This window comes from Schistocerca gregaria, chromosome 2 (assembly GCF_023897955.1).
Source record: "Schistocerca gregaria isolate iqSchGreg1 chromosome 2, iqSchGreg1.2, whole genome shotgun sequence".
Taxonomy (NCBI): Eukaryota; Metazoa; Arthropoda; class Insecta; order Orthoptera; family Acrididae; genus Schistocerca; species Schistocerca gregaria.
Window position 1 is genome coordinate 922,817,452 of NC_064921.1, and position 24,928 is coordinate 922,842,379.

General features: G+C 40.2%; 1 protein-coding gene across 1 annotated transcript in view; it reads right to left on the bottom strand.

Moving 5' to 3' along the window:
* The window catches only part of LOC126336051 (uncharacterized), a 278,199-nt gene that overhangs the window by 176,378 nt on the left and 76,893 nt on the right, over positions 1–24,928 (bottom strand). The window contains exon 6 of the mRNA XM_049999530.1: positions 3,580–3,786. Coding sequence (XP_049855487.1) covers positions 3,580–3,786 — 207 coding nt within the window. The remainder of the gene's footprint in view (positions 1–3,579; positions 3,787–24,928) is intronic.

The window sequence follows — 24,928 nt, forward strand, 5'->3', positions numbered from 1 at the left end:
CATACAGTAACCTTAAGTGCAATCTAGTCCACATCTGGCTTCGACCATATCCAAAGATGCAGTTCTGGAGGTCAGATGTTTGTATTATAACACTAGGTGTATGTTTCTTCTGAATAAATCACATTTCTATCACGTTTAGTACGGTGTTAATCACACATGTTTTGGCCCTTTTATACTATCTTCTGTGAATAATTGTTGCCTGAAATATCCTGAAGATAATGATTGTAAATGCTGCAGCTACAAACACGTAATGAAACTAGAATAAACACATTTAAGACTCTTTATTTTAGGGAGGGGGGGGTTATCAGTTCTTTCTTTAAGCTTAGGTGATAAAAAGTTAAAAAAATAGTTACACGATAAGCGTGAACAGCCTGAAATTCACCGGACTCACCATGTCCGCTACATAATGGGAACTTTAGGGCTTAATTCGGTGACGCTCGGTCGAATGGTGTCTTATTCGAATCCTAAATTTGGTATGACATACTGTTGTACAGTTCCCTATCACCAGAATAAACGCCAATGTTTTGGGTTGAGTACTCCCTCTGTTTTTACTTTCTACTGGAATTTGGGTACGTGATACATATAACATCAGTACAAGCTCCTTAATGGGAGGAATGACTACTGCAAAAAACGGAATACTTTACTTTCTTGATCCTTCCATTCAAATATGGAATATTTCGTACGTAATTCCAAATGTCTGTAAATGGTGAACTTGAAACCCACAGACGAAATTTCGGAAGTTCTTCAGGAAATATTTTCTGATTATTTTGGTACATGGGACCGTAGTTTCCGCTGCCTTGTTGTTGAGTCGTCAGATAGCATTGGACTGGTCAGAGTGGTTCTCTTCCATGGCCAACTCGACTACCAGAGATTGCACCAATGGATTTCTTCTTCTAGTGGCATGTGAAGAGCGTATTTTACTTGACTCTGAGCAATTCATACTATTCCTGGACGAGGTTGCTAAGACGCGAAGTTAGTATGCCTAAGTCTACAGATCCTTGGCGTGTATGGCAGCCGATGATGCGTCACTGTACACTCTGTCGTGACCATGATGGTCCACATTTTGAATAATAATTCGAAAGGGTGTTTAGGTGTATGAACAAGCATAAACTATGCTCATAAGTAGTGATATAACTGATACTTTTACGGTATACAGAACACGTAATTTTAATTACCCGGAGGGCGAGCTTGATAACACGATATGCCTCGTTAATTAAAGAGGTTGTACTCACCTAGCACGAACTTACACATAATCAGCGTAATCAAGAGAAATGTGACTGCATATTCAACTAGAATGTACAGCGCAACGAGTGTACTGATTCACAAATGAAGCAGGTTACTTTAAACATGCCTTTCACCTGTAGCATACACCTTTGCGATGATTCTCCTCGAATGTGTAAACGATGATGATCAAAGTGATCAATTAAATTCCCTCTTTGAAGATAATATCGCAGAAGCTCACAGATTCAGCACAATGTCTCACAATAGCAGCCAGCAACGCAGTATACGCAGTCCTACGTAGACCTGGCTAGCATGCAGGAAAAATTCTACTGATTATTATTGACAGTTCTCAGTGAGACCTCAGTAGTTGAACTGTCTACATCTGAGCGACTATGAATCGTTTAGTTAACCTACATGTTAAGGCAACAAGATGACGGTAAGACAACGTGGCACAATCTAGGAGTTACGTACAAAGAGTGATATGTCTCTGGCAAATGAATTCACAATAAGTAGTTTGACAAGCAATATATTGTCTTTAAATACAAGATGAAAGCTTGAAAGCTTCTTAAAAATATTACAATCTACAATTCGAAGATTTAGATTTACATGCAAAAACAAACATCGTCTGTGCAACATCTTATTCAGATATCTTCAGAAGTAAAACTTTACATTTCAGGACCGAGTTCACATGTGACTTTACAATAGCACGGTGGCAAAGAAGGAAAATGTGGTCCAAAAGCCAACATCCGCGAAGTCTGGCCTACCCGGTTCCTTATGCACTGTTATGCCTCCACAACAGCATGGAAAGACAGCATCCTTCAGAACATCAGAACACGATACAAAGTGCCTCTTAGACTTTACCATAAAAAGTCGTAACAGCAAGTGACCAAGAAATATGGCCTGCTAATTTCAAACTACAAGAACCGCATGTCCCAACACCCGCGAACGAATACTATTGGTCGAGAGATAACCTACTGACCAAATACTTAAGTGTGTCACAGTAATCAAGCAAAAAGGTTGGCCAAGACCTTGCCTCGATAAATTGTAACTGGGTAGAGCAAATCCTCAAACAGTGATTCACAGAAAGACAAAAGACACTTTAACGAAGTGAAAGGGCTGAGAAAACATGCACCTTTCAGCCTGTAAGGGAACAGTTCTGTTTTTGTCATGCACTGTACTGTACACTCACAGATCAGACTTCACACATATTAGTGAAAGTGTACGTGTGTCGTCTGACTATTGTGCGCTTATTCTGTGTTCTGTGTCACATGTTTTAGTGATTGCACATTGCAGGCCTTTCCATTACTGTGAAGTTTTTTTCACAAAATGAAAGCAATTTGAGTAACAAACCAAATAAAACATGTTTTTCATCATTATTCCATAACGAGCAACGTGCGAATATGGGTCCCATATATATAAAAATTACAAAAAACTTCTTGAACAACTTAATCGGCGAATTTCCGGTTCATTATGAATATTACGGTGATGTGACTTTACTAATCAAGTTAAACCAGTTTTAGACTGTATTGTTGTGTGAGGCAAAAAAAAGTAATATACTGAAAGCTTGGGATACAGTAACTTTGAGTAATGGACATGTAAGATGCATATCGTTAGCGTGGGGTGTCTCCTTCACGCGTGCGGAGGCGGTTGCTGCGAAAAGTTAGAAAAATGGGATCCACGTTGCAGAGTGATGGAAGCTTGGCGCGCTCGTCAGAGCACGAAAGAGGTTGTGCGGCTAAAAACTTTGATCAAGTGCTTAAAGGCCATTATTCTTGTGCATATACGCGTGGGCTCCGTAATAGGGAAAATATACGTACATTGCAGTGACTAGTGGGTGCTGTAAACTTAAATCCCCGAGCATCTGACGCGATGCGTTTTCTGTACGAGCAAGACTGTAATTATGCTCACGAATTGACAATCAGTGGATGTGAGTGGTTAGTTTGTGAAAGTGAATTAGATTTATGTATGACAATAACGTGCAAGCACTAGACCCCTGAAAAAGAACTACTTCTGAGTATGTTTGAATTTCACTGGAACTGTGCTACCTAAGTCAGTAAAAGCCGGTACATTCATTCCTTTTGTGTCCAACTTTTTATTATCGGAATAGATGAATCTATTCCCAGACAAAATTCTCGACCACAAAATAGCGGGATAATACCAAATACAGGTGGCTGTGCTAACTGGAAGGAGATAGGCAACGTTGTTACTGTGGAACGTGCGTTCTAAATCTTCCATTGCACTGTAGTTTCAATGCACGCCAAAACGTTAACACTAAGCGCACATCTTGTCTTGGTGACAACTGGAGCTTCGATGTTTCCGATTCGGGGAGAGACGTTCTCTCCTTGGATACACGCTGACGAGATTTCTGGTAGTTATTTTGTAAACAAGCAGCTCTGCAAGGAAAGTGATGACGGAGAGCACCAGCCCTAATATGAGCAGCGCGAACTCGCCCTGGACGTGTCCAAGCCGCAGCTCCGTTGGGCCGTCTCCAGCGTGCGACGAGGACGACGAGATGGCCGTCTGCACCGCCAGCTGCACGCGGGCGGCCATCCACTGGCGAGACACCTGCGAAAACGAAGAGTAGTTGGAGCTCACGGTGCCCTCAACGTCGAGGCAGTTAACGAACGAACACAAGGTCAATGGCACATGGACAAGGTAACAATGGGCTGATTGGAAATTTAAGAAATTCAAAAACCTACTCGAGGGATTCACCTGCATCGATCAGGGAAACGACAACAGGCGAAGGGACCAGCATTTCTTTTAAATGGAAGTCCTGTATCGCCATCACTGCGCCATATCGATCATTATGACCGCGAAAATAACTAGGGAACGCTGAACAGTTGGCTTTTGGGAAGTAATTATTTATGGCCGTATAACGGATTCTCCAGACGAGAGTTTATTAGACGAAATAATCAGTATTTGACCAGTTCAGTTATTGTTGCATCGCATAAATTCGAACGTACACTTTGGGTAATTGGTTTTATAGAACTGGAGAACATCAATCTGGGTTCTTAAGAAATTTAGCAATAAAATACACAGCCGGGAAAGATCAATTTGTGTTGACGTAGAGGGAGCGAAAATTATTCTTTAACCTGTGCGAAAACCATATTCCTGTTACACGTGTAGAGGGACATGACCAAGAAACTCTAGTTGAGAAGGGAGTAACACATATTTGAAAGCTTCCACAAATGTACATTAAGCAACCAGTAAAGGAAACAAAGAAGATATTTAGAAACGGAATTAAAGTTTAGAGATAATACAAAATCTTTGATGATTCCCGATAACATTGTAATTCTGTCAGAGAGCACAAATGACTTGGAGGATCAAATGAACACAATAAATAATCTCTTGAAAAGATATGAAAAGATAAACGCCAACGAAAGTAAACAAAGGTAATAGTGATGCGGTGGGAACGAAATTTGTAACTAAGACGATAAAAGCAGTAAATATATTTCACTATTTGGGCAAAATGACCGCCCATGGCAGGAGTAGCGAAAGTATAAAATGCAGACTGGCAATAACCAGAAAAACGTTTCTCAAAAGGAAAAAGAAACTGTTAATATCGACTTTGAATTTAAGTGTTAGGAAGCTCTTTCAGCGCGCGTTTGTGTGGACTGTAGCCTTATATGGAAGTGAATTCTGGACGACAAACAGATCAGACGATAGCGGAAGCTTTCCAAAAGTGCTCCAACGGCAGAATGTTGCAGACTGTGTGGGTAGATTGTAAAACTAATGAAGAAGTGCTAAACTGAAGTTTGGAGAAACGAAATTTGTGCAAATTACGACTAAAAGTGGGAATCTGTTGATGGGACACTTTCTTAAACATGACAGGAAAGGTAGAGGAACAAACTGTAGAGAGAAAGACCAATGGTTGACTACACTAAGCAGGTTTAGATGCATGAGGGTTGCAAAAGTTGTGGAGAGATGCATAGGCTTACAGGATAGAAGTGCTTGGAGGCCTGCGTTAAACCAGTCTTCGGACTAATCACAACCACAACAACAACGGCATTTTTACAAAATAACACTAGTTAAAATTTTCGGAACTGCAGGTTCATGATTCACAATTTAATCTGATGATTCGTTGTACGACACTAGCCCAGCGGAGATTTGTTGTGGAAATCGACAGTCTAAAGTATTTTCATCTTCTTTGATTTATGTGATTTTATTTGTGTTTCCTTTAGTCTAGTTACTTTCTGTCACAACGATACTTATTAAATGATTTGCAGCCGTTGATGCAACGTAGTCATGCCAACGCAGTACACGTAAACGTGTAAGACATCACTGATGGGTGCGCCAAGCCAGTGAAAAGTGCTCGACGGTTTCTTTTAGTAGACTGTCAGAATTGTGGTAGTTTCTTTTTTTTATCTTGCGAGAAGTATATTGCGTGTAAGAACTTAAAAGGTGTCAGCCTGGTTTTCGTATAAGGGTGGTCTGGAAGGTAAAGCGCTTTTCGCTTAGGTGCAGGGCTGCGTTACCTTTGTTGACGGTCTGTTAGTTCCTTGTGTTCACGAGGCTTAATATGTTTTTTTACTATAATCTTCCCTGCATGCACAAAAAGACAGAGTGTTTGGAAAGGATGTGGTCAGTCTCTGTGTACTTGAAGATACGCGTTACAGTTCCGAAGTTTGAACACTCCTCTCCTGTATGTGTGGTAATAAGTTATTGTTGTGAGTTTGACTGTTAACATGAAGACGTTATAAGGTTTAGGATTTTGCCTGGGTTTGTCCTCTGATTGATGGACAAGTTATAAATCTCTGTTGCTTCTCTCGCTGTCGCCATGGACGAATTTCCCACGTGTAGAAATCAGTCTGTTAATACCGAGTACAATGTGCCATCCCTGTCGTTATTTAACAAGGAAAATCGCCAAACAGCCGTGCGATTAAAAAAGTTATTTTATTTTCACAACATGCCTCCTGGACCCTCCATATGCACCTCTTGTGTAAACGTTCAATTACATCGATGTTTTCATTTTGGAGCAATCAACTTCTGGACGTCCTGAATACCTATTTCACGTGCTCCTTTCGAAGACCTGGCAACAGCTGAACCCGCCTGCAGTCATTAAGTTTACAAATAATATATTTCCTAGTCACTTAGATAAATGGATTTTCTTTAAACCTTGACTTACAACAAAATCTGATAAGTGTATCGCAACCAAGCAGCGATATTAGCTATTGAGTACTTCATCTATGAAGTAGACGGAGTTCTGAAGCAGAAGACATGACCGATTGGCTTGATGGCTTCGTACCGTGCTCTTTTCTGTGCAAGAGTAAAGTTAATTAGTGGGTGGTGTACATTATATTTATGAGGAGGGGGAGGAGATTAGTGCTTAGCGTCCCGTCGACAACGAGATCAATTGAGACAAAGCAGAAGCTCCAATTAGGGAAGGATGGAGAAGTAAATCAGTCGTGCTCTTTCGAAGAAGCCATCCCCGTATCTGCCTGAAGTGATTTGGGGAAATCACGGATAGCCTAAATCAAGATAACCGGACTCGGGTTAGAACCGTCATCCTCCCGAATGCGAGTCGCAATTAGGGACAGATGGAGAAGGAAATCAGTCGTGCTCTTACACAGAAATCGTCCCCGTACCTGCCTCAAGTGATTTGAGGAAATCACAGATAACCTAAACCACTATAGCTGGGCGCGGGTTTCAACCATCGTCCTCCGCAATGCGAGTCTATTGTGCCAAACATTGCTCCAATTCGCTCGTTTTATATTTATAAATGACATTGTCATTTTCATATGCGAGTATGGACACCAGGCATCATCACTATAACTCGTTTCTGTGCATTGGGAACTGTATGTTTGGAATTGGCCCAGAAATTTATTCAGTATGCCTTCAATGAATGGAAGATAGTAGTTAGTTTACTAATGATTTCAACTCCGAAAGGAACATTTACTTTTATAAACACAAGCATTTGAGAAAGCAACCTTCTAGCAGATATACGCAGAAAGATGCCGAGGAAAACATGTTCGCAGAAAGAGGAACGCGACCTCTCCATGACGGCAAACTAGCAATACATAGATTGAAATCAATATGCAGCTTCCTGAATACTTTACCATTACTTTTACGTCATAGTTTACGTCACAGAAGATCAAAGAAATCGTTTCGTAGAGAGAACGTATTCACGGAAACTGTGTCACGCTTGCAGAAAGTTTTTGGAATTTAGGTGACAGAGTTTTGGAAGTCCTGGAAAAGGCGAAAAGTGGGTACAGGAAAAACATAGCTTAATCTCATAGGAAACGATTCCAAGTAAAATTCGAACTGTGATTCAAGAGGCATATGTCATTGTACGCGTGGCCTAACGTGGTGATCTGGGATGATTTACATGAAGCTGATCAATTAGCGTTTTGTTTCGGTAGTGTATGAACGATCAATTATAAGATAGTGAATTTGTTAACACAGTACTTACTCGCATAAGGAGGTACTGAATGAGCGCCCACTGCTTTGCTCGCGTAGACTGTATGGCCTGCAGGGATTTTTTCTTGGTTTTATTTAATCGAACTTTTATGTTGTTCACTAATTGCAACACCTTCTAAGCATTTCAGGCTAATCAAGGCCATTTAAGCATGGTCTTTTCCGGATGTCCTTCTGACCAAAATGCGATTTTTCTAGCTGGAGTCCGAAGTTTTTGTTAATGAAGTCCTTTGCGCTCTCTGGGAGGTATTTCCATATCAAGTTTTATCGCCCAACTAATATTTCTTTATATCTCACCGAGAAGTAAAGTGCCAATTTACCAAAATGTAGCTTTAAATTTTTTTATTTAACGAAATATTTTTTTAAAGTTTTCATTTCCTGTTGCACTCCCTCAGGGGGTAAATTTCCAGAAACATCGAAATACGTTTTTTTTTATTAAATTTCCAACCGAGAAGTCAAATACCAGTTGTCATAGATGTAACTTTAAAAATCCCTTAGTAACTTTTTTTAAAGAAACTTTCACCTACTATTTTAGCTCCTTAATGGCTGTCTTTCCAAAAACGCTTAAACATATGCTTTTTCTTTTCTGACTGAGAAACGAAATACCAGTTTTCACCGTACTAGCTTCAAAATTCCCTTCATAGCGACTATGTTGAAAGAGCCTTCCATTCCTAGTTTCACCCCCTTAGGGACAGACTTTTGGACAATCCCTTATTAAAAAATGCCTACAATTTAAGATCCACAGTTTCTCCAAACTTCAAGCTGCTATCCTCAGCGGTTTGTGGCGGGCCATGATGAGTCATGTGAATCAGTGTGACCCTTTTCACCACTTTAAGGGCTGAATTTCCAAAAACTGTGCAACTCATGTATAGTTTCATCTCTAAGCAATAATCCTAACACCAAATTTCAAAGTTTTGGCTCTAAAATGCTTTCGCAATGAAATACTTTCATAAACGTTTATAAATCGTACTTCATTACAATAGGAGTTGAGTTTCCAAAAACAGAAACATGCGTATGTTTTATTTCTAACAGAGAAGCCAAAGACAAATTTTCATCGATTTAGCTTCGAATATGCTTGCACAAAAAAAAAAAAATACTGTCATAAAACCTTTCATCACCCGTTTCACCCCCATAGGGGTTGAATTTCTAAAAACAGTGAACAACTATTTTTTATTTCTAACTGAGAAGCCAGATTTAATTTTCACAAACTTAGCTTTTAAAAATACTTTGATAATAAAATATTTTCCTAAAAGGTCTCACTTTCTTTTTCACCCCCTTAGGAGTTCAATTTACAAAAACACTTAAACAGGTACTTTTTTTATTTGTAGCCGAGAAGTCAATTACCAGTGTTAGTAGAAGTAGCTTTAAAAATACTTTACAAGTTCTTTAATAACTATAAGTTTTCAAAAACATAAACTTTCACTAACTCTTTCACCGCCATGAGGTGAAATTTCCAAAATACTGAAACACATATTTCTTTATTTCCGACCGATAAACCAAAAAAAAAATTTCTTAGGTCTAGCTTCAAAATTACCTTACTGGTGACATTTTTCAAAAAAAAAAAAAAAGACCTTCATACCTTATTTCATCCCTTAGTGTTGGATTTTCGAAAAATTGCTTCTTAAACGTCGCCTAAAGTATAAGATCCACAACTTTTCCAAATTTAAAGTTTCTCTCCTTACCGGTTGGGGTTGGGTGATGGTAAGTCAGTTAGGACATTGCCTTTTATGAATATAGATTTGGTATGGCAGTATGTGCTTATACACACCTACTAATTTTATAATTATTAATTACAATTTATAAATTTTGATGCAAAAACTATTTTTGTTGCCAGGAAAATACCTTCGTATTAGGAACAAACGTGTGCAATGCAGTCAGCAAAATGAACAACACAAAACGCAGGATAGTTCGTCAAACCTCAGACGCAAAAGCACTGTGATGTTGCCGTCGCTGCAGGAACCACTCAGTAAAATATCTCCATTGGCTTCACGTGCAGTAGCTACATATCGGCCAAACCTACATTCATCAATATACCTACGCGAACTGCTAAGTAAACCTATGTGTACCGTTTACGAACAGAATAAGCAGCTGGTGCTGACTGAATTCAAGCATGGAGGCGAAGTCTGAACTGCGCGTTTCTGTTTTCACCAACAAATGTTCTGAGTGAATGAAAGAAGTTTGTTTCCAAGCGAAACATGCAGCGCATAACTTTGCCGTTTATGATGTTGTGCTCATATTTTCAGGGCAACACAGAAAGATAAATAGGATTTAAAATCAAACGAATTTCAGTTTCTTTTTAACACGTCGCAAAATAGTCGCAAAATAACTCGGAAAACCTTTTAAAAAATTGGTCGCTGGAGTCCGAGTTTGCTTACTTCAGTTCTTGGTTGTACTCTCAAAAATATGTCACGATGCGTAAAAAGATTTATGACAGCTGGATAAAAGACGGGATTAGGTTAATAGGACAAACTGGCTGCAACGTCACAAGACAGTAAGCTGGTTCATCTGATTCACATAATAGACTAGTGTGGAGCACTGCATGAAAGCAACCTTCGGACTGAAGATCACTGCCACCATGATAATCTCATTGCGAAATTAGCAGTAAGAGATAAAGATTTCGTTGTAAACAATGAGAACGTTAATCAATGTTCGATGCAAGGGTCGTCGTTGATATTGGGCATCCATTTCAGTGCTCTGAAGCAGCTGCAGGTGCGATGCGATTCTACTTCTAAAAGATGTCTATTCAGGTTTCGCTCCAGTCGCATAAGAGTGGTGCTAGGTAGCGCCAAAGGATGCCAATGACGTTTTCTGTAAATATACGCTGTAATTGTGGTGAGCGTTAGTTGCCTTTCAGAATGGACGTGGTAGCAAAGAATGACTTTAACGCAACGAAGACGCCATTATGAACACCTCACAGAGTTTTGGCGAGGTCATGTAATAGGGGTACTAGAAGCTGGACGTTCTTTCTGTGGTACTATAGAACGACTTGCCAGGAGCGTAGCCAATGTACTTGATCCCTGGCAGCGGTGGTCACAGATAGTACGGTCGGAAGAAGACAAAGCTCCCGACGACCACACTGGACTACCGAGTGGGATTACCTTCACGTCCGATGTATCGTTCTCGCCCAACACACTGCATCTGCAGCAGTAATTTAACAGTAGTTGGCACCACAGCAGCACAACGAATTGTAGCCAGTCGGTTACTTCAAGGACAGCTACGACCCATAATTTCGATAGCCTGCATTCCACTGACCCCAAACCACAGCCATCTGCGACTTCAGTGGTGTCAAGCGAGAGGGTAGGATGATGACAGCTGCTTCTGTCTTGGTGCCAGTGATGGCTGCATGTTGGTTAGCAGGAGGCGAGGCCTGCAACCAACCTGTCTCCGTGATAGACACGTTGACCCTGCCCTGTAGCTATGGCCTCATTTGCTATTTCATATGACAACCAGAGCAATTGCATCGTTAGTTCATTCACCCTGATTACAAATTTGTACGTTAGTCTGGTGATTCTACCGGTTTTGCCACCATTCATGAACAGCACTCCACGGGCTGTTTTCCAACAGGATAACGGTCGGCCGGCCGGTGTGGCCGAGTGGTTCTAGGCGCTTCAGTCTGGAACTGCGTGGCCGCTACGGTCGCATGTTCGAATCCTGCCTCGGGCATAGATGTGTGTGATGTCCTTAGGTTAGCTAGGTTTAAGTAGTTCTTAGTTCCACTGGACCTCAAATGTTAAGTCCCATAGTGCTCAGAGCCATTTCAACCATTAGATAACGGTCGCTCAACCCCCTACCCTCCCCCTGTGTCCGAGCAGGCCGGAGTGGCCAAGCGGTTCTAGCGCTACAGTCTGGAACTTCGTGACCGCTACGGTCGCAGGTTCGAATCCTGCCTCAGGCATTGACGTGTGTGATGTCCTTGTGTTAGTTAGGTTTAAGTAGTTCTAAGTTCTAGGGGACTGATGACCTCAGCAGTTAGGTCCCATAGTGCTCAGAGCCATTTGAACCACTTTTTGCGCCCGAACATTATGAATTACCTCGAAGAGAACGATTTATTGACATGTAGTCAGCACGGAGATCTGTCTCCAACTGAATACATCATCGGACGACAACTCTCTAGCATCATTCACAAACAGCATTAACCGCCCCTTTATTGACCGACCAAGTTCAACTGCCATGGGACTCCATCCCACAAACTGACATCCGGCACCTGTAAAACTCAATACATGCACGTTTATGTGCTTGCATTCAGCGTTCTGGCGGTTACACGGGTTATTGATGTACAAGCTATTCACATTTTCAGTGACTTATCTCGCTCTTATATTAACGTGTGACCTTCTACTGTTCATTACGTAATGATATTACTAGCCAAATGTATTTCCGAGAATTCATTACTCTATATTAATTATTTTTTAGTGTTACCGATTTTTTTTATCACATCAGTGTATTTAATGGTTGTACCTAGTGGTCGTTTTGAGCTACTTCGACTGAAACTCTTTCCTAACATATCGCTACGAGCAGAGTTGTCACCTTCCATCAGTGGAAGAATCCTGGAGAACAGGTAGCACACAGCGCCATCAGAAGCGCTTATCATTTTTCACAGCAAGTAATCTCACTCATTCGTTATCTGTTAGTCTCGGTGCACGGAAACCGAAATATTCTTTAAGAGTTTATTTTCAGAATGTTCCCACCCGCTTGTTGAAGCAGCTGGACTTACGTTGAGTTAGTTCCCAGAAACAAAAAACCCGAGCGCCGTAATTCTTCTCCGTAGCGAGCACCTGTGTGCGATTATATTTTATTACATGGTCTCTGCCTCGCTGCACGGTTTTAGCAGCAGCGGATTTTTCCCTCGTCCCAGCTTCCAGAACTGCTTGGGTTCAGTAATCCTGGTACTAAAGTATCTTCCACGGATCTCATTGCAGATCTCCAAACGTATGTATCGTACATTTACACTGCCACGGAAGCGTAATGCTCCGCTGACAAACCGGTCGCCATGGAAGTATTACAATGGCGTGCGCGTTTTTTGTCGATGGAAGCCCAAAAAATTTACTATTAATACTCTTATTTTCCTGCGAGATTGTGCCAGCATTAACGTGAGCAGGCTCTAAATCTGTAACACGGACGTCTTATATGTCTGTATACTAAAGGTTAAACTGCAGTATGCTGCGACAACCACCTCTCACCTGTGTTCATTTTTAACTTAATATAAGACATCGAAAACTTTTCCGAACCGCCGAGTTATTCTTTGAGTGTGCTACTATTCCAGCCTATGTTTTACAAAACTTCTATTGCATTATATCATTGTACTTACATTTAAGCCTCGTCTTTTTTCAGTTCGATTAAAAAAAGACAATCCACCGCTTCCAACACATTCGGATGCAAGTAGAAACGTCCTTGTAACCTAGAGAGAAACGTCAGGGCCTAAGCGTTGTACAGTTGAAGGTGAGGTATATAGGATTTGGCAGTGTTGCAATGACTGTTAAAATTATGCGGGGACAGGAAAAGAGAGAGAATTTGTACTCTTCCGAATGAATGGTCACCTTGACATTCTGTGAGTCGCCTCAGGCGACGGAAATTAGGCCGACTGAAAAATCTAACAGTTATTTCTGTGGAAAATAGTCCCGAGTTCCTTGTTCAAGAATATTTTGCCTAACGTTTAACATTCATTTCATTGAGAGTAGGTTTTTACGTGTCGTTTCTTAGACCACAATATATTTCTTTGAATGTTGTATGTATGCTTTTGTTTTCAAGACGGTATTTTTTCTGCTTTAGATATAGAAGATGCACAAGTTATAGGTGACGGTGAGGGTGACTGGTTTGTTGTCTTTCTGTGATGGACCTGCAGCTGGGCTATGGACAGCTCTGAAGAAATGGTGGTTAGAGTCTCATATACAGCAGAACAGTGTTTGTTCTAGTTTACATACTCACATTGCTAGGAGATAAAGAGGGAAAGACGACTTAATAAAATTTGTAATGGGTGACATTCAAATGAATGGTATGCTGTTACTTTGAAGATATGGAAGAAGGGATTACTGGTGGCATGTGCTTCAGGACTGGAAGATGAGGGGAAAGAAAATCTATTTCTCCGATAGATCCGAAGTCTCTGTGGCGTACTCCTTCGTAAACACAAGAGACGAAGTGTGTACCTTGAAAAGACTAGTTGGCAGAAATGGATATGAACTATGCTCCGTAGTATGTAGACGAGTATTTAGAAATTAAATTCAACAATTCAAAGCAGATTATGGCATGCATTTTAATTATAACTTAACACCGATGAGCAGCAGGCTCAAATTCAACAAAATCAAAATGATATGCGGAAGAACAGGACACTGAAAATTTAGGGCAGAAAGGTAGTAATCTCTGAGGCAGTGACCAAGTGGTTAATTTTCAAGAGTATTTACATATGAGTGGAATTTCTTAAGGAAGAAATTAATGTGGGCATAATAAAAACCTAAAGGTGTACTGAAAGGAGACTTTTCTTTTAAGTGAAATTTCCACTGCCAGTTTTTTTCTTCTTCTGACTGATATGATGCAGCGCGCCACGAATTCCTCTCCTGTGTCAACCTCTTCATCTCAGAGTAGCACTCACAACGTACCTCCTCAGTTAATTGCTGGATGTATTCCAACCTCTATTTCCCTCTGCAGTTGTTACCCTCTACAGCAATTTATAATACCATGGAAATTATTCGCTGGTATCTTAACATATTTTCTACCATCCTGTTCCTTCTTGAGGGTAGTGTTTTCTATGTATTCATGTCCTCGCCGATTCTTCGGAGAACCTCGTTATTCCTTACCTTATCAGTCCACCTAATATTCAACATTCTTCTGTGGCACCAAATCTCAAATTCTTCGATTCTCTTCTTTAACGGTTACAGTCCATGATCTACTACCATACGACGTTGTGCTCCAAACGCACTTTCTGAGAAATTTGTCCCTCAAATTAAGGCTAATGTTTGATACTAGTTGACTTCTCCCGGCCAGGAATACCCTTTTTGCCAGTGCTAGCCTACTTTTTATGTCCTCATTGATCCGTCCGTGATGGGTTATTTTGCTGCCTATGTAGCAGAATTCCTTTGCTTCTCCTACATCATGATTGCCACTCCTGATGTTAAGATTCTTCCCGTTCCCATTTCTGCTATTTCCCGTTACTTTCGACTGTCTTCAATTTACTCTCACCCAATATTCTGTACTCATTAGACTGCTCGTTCCATTCATCACATCCTGAACTCTTCTTCACTTTCACTGAGGATAGCAGTGTCATCAGCGAGTCTTATCATTGATATTCTTTCACCTAGATTTTTAATTCCACGACTGAACTTTTTGTTCATTAACTTCAGTGCTTCTTCGATGTACAGACCGAAAGTTAAAGGTAAAAGATTACATCGCAGTCTCACAGTGTTTTTAATCTGAACACTCCTATCTTGATCTTTCATTCTTATTGTTCCCTCTTGGCTGTTGTTCATATTTCGTATTACCCACCTTTCAATATGGCTTACCCCTATTTTTCTTAGAATTTCGAACAACTTGCACCACTTTACATTACATTACATTAGTACTTATTGCACATGTTACAAATACGACGTATTGTAATGATGTGGAACGTGCCAGTTTAACGTAATTTTTCTTTACATAATATAACCCGATTATTACTTCATATCTAAAAATCATCTGTTGAGTAGAAATTTATTTAATTTATTTTTATTCGTTGGCTACCTTTCGGACTTTTAATGCTGCTTGGTTGGTAATTGAGCAACGATTTTTGTGCAATCTCTTAAATGACATAAGATTTTTATGGCTGCATAATTCACCTCTTTCTGTGCCAGAGTCAGATTTAATCCATAATAGTGATGATCATTCATTCTTCTAGTCTTGTAGCTATGCACTTCACAATTTGGGAAGGGTTATTAATAACAAATTTTATAAGTGAACATATTGCGCATGTATTGTGAATATATCAAGTTCCTTAATACATTTCTGCAAGATGAACTTCGGTGTGCTCAAGCTATTATTCTGATTACATGCATTTGTGCAATGAATACCTTTTCTCTTATTGATGAATTACCCAAAATATGATGCCATATGAAAGCAATGATTGAAAATCTACATATTAGGCTAATTTACTGATACATTGATAACCAAAATTTGCAGTTACCCTAATAGCATAAGTACATGAACGTAAAAGTTTCAGCAGATCATCAATATATTTCTTCCATTTCAATTTATCTTCAATGCACACACCCTCAATATTTTGAATATTATGCCTTAGCAGCAGACTTCCGTCCAATATCTATATTTATAAATGGAGTTAAGCTATTTACTGTACAGAACTGTACATACTGTGTTTACTCAAAATTTAGTTAGTGACCGTTTGCGAGAACTACTTAATAATTTCCTGAAATGCATTATTTTCCACTTTCTCGGCTAAATTTTATTTGTTGCGTGTGATTACTATGTTGTATCATCAGTAGAAAGAACTAGCTTTGCATACCCATGAATATAGAGTGGTAAGTCATTAATATGTATTAAGAATAATGTGAGACGTACGACCGAAACCTATGGGACACCATTCTTGATACATCGTCAGTTAAAGGACTCTACCTATTTTTGCACACTGTCTTCATTGTTAATTTTAACCTTGTGCATTCTTCCATTTAAATATGAGTTAAACCATTTGAGCACTGTCCCACTGATATCACAATACTTAAGTTTATCTAGAGGAATTTCATGATTCACACATTCAGAAGCTTTTGAGAGGTCACAATGAATCTCAATGGGTGGTGTTTTGTTATTCAGAGCTTTTAATATTTGACCAGTGAAAGCATATATAGACTTTTTTGCTGAAACACCTTACTGAAAACAAAACTGACATTTCTTTAGTACTTCATTTCTACAAATATGGGAAGCTACTCTTCAGTACATTAGTTTGTAAGGAATTTTGGATATAGGTGTCAGACGAGAGATTGTGCAGTATCTGCTATCATCAGAGGTACCCCTGTTTCTATGCAATGGTTTAACGATAACATATTTCAATCTATCTGGAAAAATGCCCTGTTTCAGTGAGCTGCTAAATAAGTGACGGAAAATCCTGCTTATCTATTTGGAACAAGCTTTTTGTACGTTATTGGAAATGCCATCATTCGATGTGACCTTTTACTTTTGAGTGAATTTTTTATTTTCTTGTTGCAATTTTGTCATATGATGACATGATGGTGACCGTGGCAGTTGTTTTAAGACAAATGTTGATGGTGTTAGGACAGCAACAAGCCACAAATTGACTTTCAGTTCCTTTATTCAAAGTGTACCGTTACCGGTTTCGAATCGTTGTGGTTCATCCTCAGACGGTTTACACACATTCTTTACGACATGTGGTGTGTTTTTTTTTTAAAAAATTTACAGATTAATTGTCCTGAAATATAAATAACACATAAGAGTTCACAGATCTCTACAACACTTATTTTCTTATATTTAAGCAGATTGTTTCTTATAATGTTAAGTCTCTTTGACGGGGATGTTCATGTACAGGTTGACTATGTAACAATAAACAACAATTTAGTATTTACAAAAAACCTACCATCACAGATGCCAGTATTGGCAACTTATCTTGTCAGCCCCGCCAACAAAAAATGGCATATTTCAGAACGATGCTATACTGAATTAAAAAAGTACCAATGAGTGACACAGACCAACAAAATGAAATCAATATAATTAACACAGTTGCTCATAATAATGGATATAAATCCACAATGATAGAAAAACTCCACAACAAAATGCAAACAAAAACCACAGATCCACTTCACAGCAGTCACTTCAAGCCCAATCAGTGTGCCACTGAAGCCCAACCTAAATAAGCTACTCTCCCATACATAGGCCCATTTGCATACCAAATAGCAAACTTATTTAAAAAGAAGAAAAATATCACAGTCAGCTTTTCTACAAATGATAAATTACATCAAAAAGTAATCCATGATGTAAATACACCCAAGAGTCCCTACTGTAAATCAGGAATGTATAAATTCAAATGTGATACATGCCCAAAATTCCACATTGGACAGACTGGCAGAAGTTTTGAAATTAGATAGAAAGAACATATTGATGCTCTCAGACTTGGTAACTTGAGCAAATCAGCATTTGCAGCCCACATTGCTGAAGAAAACCATTCAGTGGGAAACATTGAGGACAACTTAAAAATGTTTCATTAGCAGAAAAAGGAGCCACTATGAATATATTAGAAGAATTAGAAATACACACACACAAAAACATAATCCCAGACTATATCCTTAACGAACAAACAGAGTTAGCTATCACCCCTATCCCAAAAAATTTCAAAAAATTGCTTTCCAGCCTCCTAAGCAAATGATATTTATATGTTACTATAATTCTCATAATGATAAATATAATTAAATAATATACTATTTTACCTATATAACTTTATAATTATTTTAGCAATATCAACTAAAATAAACAAAATTCAATGACTCTGTACTAGTGTGAAAGGAATTACAGTTGTGTAAATGAATATATGATCCTTTCCAAACATAGGACATCATCGTCAAATGTTACTATGTATCATAGCATCTGTGATACTCATATGTTTGTAAGATCTTTGTATTTATCAAAACACGTGGTGCGTGGTAGAAATCATCTCAGTGACAAATCTTAAGTGTCCAATGAGAACAATTTACGTGTGCAACTATAAGAATGCTGTGGGAATGTATTTACATCTGCTGGACGAATTTTATGAAAACAAACACTTGAAACCGTCGTTTCACGTAAGTCACATGCAACGAAAATCTGTAACGCAACTATCTTTGTGTGGCGTGTTTATAATTATGTATTATTTATATTTTAGGACAATTTATATGTAAAAAACACACCACATGTCGTAAAGAAAGCATGTAAACCGTCTGAGGATGAATCACAACTATTCGAAGCCTGTGAATAAAGGAACTGAAAGTAAATTTGTGGCTGGTTGCTGTCCTAACACCATCAACATTTGTCTTATTATTTTCTTAATTACAGCAGGAGAGGTGGGTTGAATTTGAGATTTACCAGTTTGCACAGGTATTGTGTCATCAATATGAAGCCTTGCGGCTTACTCGAAGAAGTGAGGCTTGTGGTCTGTGCGTGACCTTAAATGAGCTGCTCGCGGCAGAATACTATGCGCACAATTTTCAATCAAATGTCTATGAGCAATAAATTAGTCCGTGTACTTCGAGACCTCTAGTGGCGTATGTAATGCCTCCTGGGGGCTGCTGGTGCCATCTGGCCTCTGCTTGGCGGCCGACAGGCGGGCCCCTACATGCCCGGGACCCGCCTGACAGGTCTGTTGTGCCGGTGGCAGGTGCGGTAGGTCCCTAGCCGAGACATATTACTGAATGAATTTTTCACCCTGCAGCGGAGTGTGCGTTGATATGAAACTTCTTGGCAGATTAAACCTGTGTACCAGACCAAGACTCGAACTTAGGACCTTTGACTTTGACAAGAAAGTGCTCTACATTACTGTTAGATGTTTAACAGCCGTGACAGCTTCTATAATTTGTTTTGCAACCACGTAATGATACAAAATTGGGTCTTTCTACCTAATCTGGCCAATACGTTACTTTTATTTAGGTAGAAGGTTAATTGCCGATTATAATAACCTACCGTCCTTTCTCTTTAATATAATGATAAAATACAAATAATTACATGTTGCATCCACAATTTTACGATACTCATACGAGAACATGACCTGTGTAAAGCCTAAGACGTTAAACAATCAATGGAGATAACATTACTCAGCCATAGACCAATTTCACTATTTCTATAATTTAGTTTACGATTAGTCACTGGTATAAACAGTTACTTACAATGTGTAGCATTAATAGCACCTATTAAGTACTCACTTAACTACATTAATTTACATGCTGGTATACTTAACTGAAAGTATTCTCCAAACACACTATCATAACCTGTGCTCTCAAAGCAAAAGAATAATATTTTAAGTTTTCTCACACAAAATTAATACGTATTAATAGAGGAAACCTGACACAGTGCGTCTCAGCGCAGGAATTAGTAAAATCATACTGGTCTGTTACTTAAGTCACATGGAACTAAATTGTATTGTAAACCACTGTTCATGCAAGTCCACATGTTCTGTGTACGCATTCATACAATAATTCGCAGGAGCGAGCGTAACATTTTGCAGTAGTGTCTCATAAAAAAAGTAGATCTGTCGTGGACTTTCAATAAACAAACATCACTTTGATAGCAAACCAGTAGAAGTGGACATTTAATTGAACTTACGTTTTAAATCACTTCTGGCAATACTAACTAAATACAGATTTGTTATTTCAGTGAGTTCATTGTAATTATACTTCAAAAGCAATAACAATACCTGTTTTTACCAACATCTTCTCCTTCAGTCATAGGTGATCTTGCTTCCTTTTACATTGTCGCAACAAACTATGTCAGTTTTCAAAACACTAAACAATTTATACATTAGTGTCAAAGAAATGACAAAACGCCGTTTTTCTTGCTTAACTGAAGAAGTTCTAGATTAGTGACTACGTAAACATAGAGCAAACATTCGTTTCCAAAAATAACATTTATCACGGTTTCTAAAATAAAGTTCTGGTGAGATCAGAACTATATTAACGTTACGGACCAAACCTAGCATTAAGTCGCCGTACAACTGAGAAGTGTCCTAATATACAACGGTGTTACACACCAACAAACATCAAAACAACATCTTCATAATTAAATATTTGAGCACTCGTGATAATAATCGTGATGAGTGGTCTAGGTTGTTTTCATTAAACCATCCACTCTTCAGCGAAACCACAATCATACAGCTCATATCTTACATTTATTAGAACAGTGGATCTCCAAATTCACATGTTGTAACGCATAATTGCTCAAATTCTGTGCGTTTCTTGCTCCAGAAACTTCTTTCAAAGTCTTTAATAAGTTGTTGAATTAAAATAGCCTGGATAGCTTGTGTAATTAACGTTCATTCTATGACTTCATATTAAAGAAGGATTTTTCTCTTTCTAGCAACACATGCAATTAGAGATACTGCCTCTTAGAGAATAATATTTACAAAAATATAATCTTACTACACGATTTACAAATCAAACATACTACGGTTACATATATTAATGAGTAAAATCGATCCTAAAGCCTCATACTACCGGGTGGTATTAGATACACCACATTAATAAGAGATGGCGCTAGCATTCAACCATTCTTAAAGCCCCTCACTGTATGAACTCACTCCAAATGTTCTGTGCACAAATTCAGCATTTACTCTGTTCACTGATACGTTTAATGATTTCTGCACCATGCTTCGATCCACTACAGATCACCCTTTATATTGCTACAATTTTCCAGTGTTGTGGGTTCTTTGTATATAACAGCATCATCCCCCAAAAGCGTCACGAATTTCCGAGGTTATTCACTAGGTCATTTATACTTAGTCATTACGAAATTGTACACGTGGTCTAGGGTTAGTGTCTTCGACTAATAATCAAAACGTTTTCGGTCCCGGGTTCGATCCCCGCCACTGCCTAAATTTTGATACATAATCAGCATTGGCGGCCGAAGACTTCCGGCATAAGAAGTCAGCCTCATTCTGCCTTGTCAAAGAGGGCGCTACGAGCGGATAGAGGTTCAGGGCACTCTCTTGTCCTAAGGGTAGGAAATTGCCCCTAAAGGCGGAAGAATCAGCAATTATCAACGACATGAGGATGCAGAAGGCAATGGAAACCACTGCATTAAAGACACGTAACGTGTATCCGCAGGACATGTGGCCTGTAGTTGAAGAAGTGTCGTGATGATCTTTCCATTGGCAAAAGATTCTGGAATAGTCCCCCATTCGGATCTCCGGGCGGGGACTGCCAAGGGGGAGGTTACCATGAGAAAAAGATTGAATAATCAACGAAAGGATAATGTTCTACTAGTCGGGGCGTGGAATGTCAGAAGCTTGAACGTGGTAGGGAAACTAGAAAATCTGAAAAAGGAAATGCAAACGCTCAATCTAGATATAGTAGAGATCAGTGATATGAAGTGGAAGGAAGACAAGAATTTCTAGGCCAGATGAGTATCGGGTAATATCAACAGCAGCAGAAAATGGTATAACAGGTGTAGGATTCGTTATGAATAGGAAGGTAGAGTAGAGGGTGTGTTACTGTGAACAGTTCAGTGACCGGGTTGTTCTAATCAGAATCGACAGCAGACCAACACCGACAACGATAGTTCAGGTAAACATGCCGACGTCGCAAGCTGAAGATGAACAGATAGAGAAAGTGTATGAGGATATTGAAAGGGCAATGCAGTATGTAAAGTGGGACGAAAATCTAATAGTCATGGGCGACTGGAATGCAGTTGTATGGGAAGGAGTAGAAGAAAAGGTTACAAGAGGGTGTGGGTTTGGGACAAGGAATGAAAGAGGAGTAAGACTAATTGACTTCTGTAACAAGTTTCAGCTAGTAATAGCGAATACCCTGTTCAAGAATCACAAGAGGAGGAGGTATACTTGGAAAAGGCCGGGAGATACGGGAAGATTTCAATTCCATTACATCATGGTCAGACAGAGATTCCGAAATCAGATATTGGATTGTAAGGCGTACCCAGGAGCAGATACAGACTCAGATCACAATATAGTAGTGATGAAGAGTAGGCTGAAGTTCAAGACATTAGTCAGGGAGAATCAATACGCAAAGAAGTGGGATACGGAAGTTCTAAGGAATGACGAGATACGTTTGAAATTCTCTAACGCTATAGATACAGCAATAAGGAATAGCGCAGTAGGCAACACAGTTGAAGAGGAACGGACATCTCTAAAAAGGGCCATCACAGAAGTTGGGAAGGAAAACATAGGTACAAAGAAGGTAACTGCGAAGAAACCATGCGTAACAGATGAAATACTTCAGTTGATTGATGAAAGGAGGAAGTACAAACATGTTCCGGGAAAATCAGGAATACAGAAATACAAGTCGCTCAGGAATGAAATAAATAGGAAGTGCAGGGAAGCTAAGACGAAATGGCTGCAGGGAAAACGTGAAGACATCGAAAAAGATATGATTGTCGGAAGGACAGACTCAGCATACAGGAAAGTCAAAACAGTTATGGTGACATTAAAAGCAACGGTGGTAACATTAAGAGTGCAACGGGAATTCCTCTGTTAAATGCAGATGAGAGAGCAGATAGGTGGAAAGAATACATTGAAAGCCTCTATGAGGGTAAAGATTTGTCTGATGTGATGGAAGAAGAAACAGGAGTCGATTCAGAAGAGATAGGGGATCCTGTATTAGAATCGGAATTTAAAGGAGCTTTGGAGGACTTACTGTCAAATAAGGCAGAAGGGGTAGATAACATTCCATCTGAATTTACTACTAATATTAAATACCGGCCTTAATTTGAGGAAGAAATTTCTGAGGATGTACGTCTGGAGTACAGCATTGTATGGTAGTGAAACATGGACTGTGGGAAAACCAGAACAGAAGAGAATCGAAGCATTTGAGATGTGGTGCTACAGACGAATGTTGAAAATTAGGTGGACTGATAAGGTAAGGGATGAGGAGGTTCTACGCAGAATCGGAGAGGAAAGGAATATGTGGAAAACACTGATAAGGAGAAGGGACAGGATGATAGGACATCTGCTAAGACATGAGGGAATGACTTCCATGGTACTAGGGGGAGCTGTAGAGGGCAAAAACTGTAGAGGAAGACAGAGATTGGAATATGTTAAGCAAATAATTGAGGACGTAGGTTGCAAGTGCTGCTCTGAGATGAAGAGGTTAGCACAGGGGAGGAATTCGTGGCGGGCCGCATCAAACCAGTCAGTAGACTGATAACCAAAAAGAAAAGCGGTTGTCCTGTAATGGTCGCATGTCGTATGCACGAGATTATTTCATGGCTGAAGTTTTTTTCTGTGAAGAATGACATGCTGTGCTGTTTCCTACGAAATCTTTATTTAAAACACGTAGCTGGTATGACAGTCCGTGCGTTTGTATTTTGTTTTAGAAGACAGCGCCCAACTGTATCAAATGGCTTCTGGGAAGCTAGGAACACAACATCAATTTGGAGACCGTTGTGAACTGCATTCTGTGTCTCGTGGATGGACTGCGCGAACTACACTCCTGGAAATTGAAATAAGAACACCGTGAATTCATTGTCCCACTAAGGGGAAACTGTATTGACACATTCCTGGGGTCAGATACATCACATAATCACACTGACAGAACCACAGGCACATAGACACAAGCAACAGAGCATGCACAATGTCGGCACTAGTACAGTGTATATCCACCTTTCGCAGCAATGCAGGCTGCTATTCTCCCATGGAGACGATCGTAGAGATGCTGGATGTAGTGCTGTGGAACGGCTTGCCATGCCATTTCCACCTGGCGCATCAGTTGCACCAGCGTTCGTGCTGGACGTGCAGACCGCGTGAGACGACGCTTCATCCAGTCCCAAACATGTTCACAGATCCGGAGATCTTGCTGGCCAGGGTAGTTGACTTACACCTTCTAGAGCACGTTGGGCGGCACGGGATACATGCGGACGTGCATTGTCCTGTTGGAACAGCAAGTTCCCTTGCCGGTCTAGGAATGGTAGAACGATGGGTTCGATGACGGTTTGGATGTACCGTGCACTATTCAGTGTCCCCTCGACGATCACCAGAGGTGTACGGCCAGTGTAGGAGATCGCTCCCCACACCATGATGCCGGGTGTTGGCCCTGTGTGCCTCGGTCGTATGCAGTCCTGATTGTGGCGCTCACCTGCACGGCGCCAAACACGCATACGACCATCATTGGCACCAAGGCAGAAGCGACTCTCATTCACGCCTGTCGCGACACCATTGGAGGCGCGCTGCACGATGTTGGGGCGTGAGCGGAAGACGGCCTAACGGTGTGCGGGACCGTAGCCCAGCTTCATGGAGTCGGTTGCGAATGGTCCTCGCCGATACCCCAGGAGCAACAGTGTCCCTAATTTGCTGGGAAGTGGCGGTGCGGTCCCCTACGGCACTGCGTAGGATCCTACGGTCTTAGCGTGCATCCGTGCGTCGCTACGGTCCGGTCCCAGGTCGACGGGCACGTGCACCTTCCGCCGACCACTGGCGACAACATCGATGTACTGTGGAGACCTCACGCCCCACGTGTTGAGCAATTTGGCGGTTTATCCACCCGGCCTCCCGCATGCCCACTATACGCCCTCGCTCAAAGTCCGTCAACTGCACATACGGTTCACGTCCACGCTGTCGTGGCATGCTACCAGTGTTAAAGACAGCGATGGAGCTCCGTATGCCACGGCAAACTGG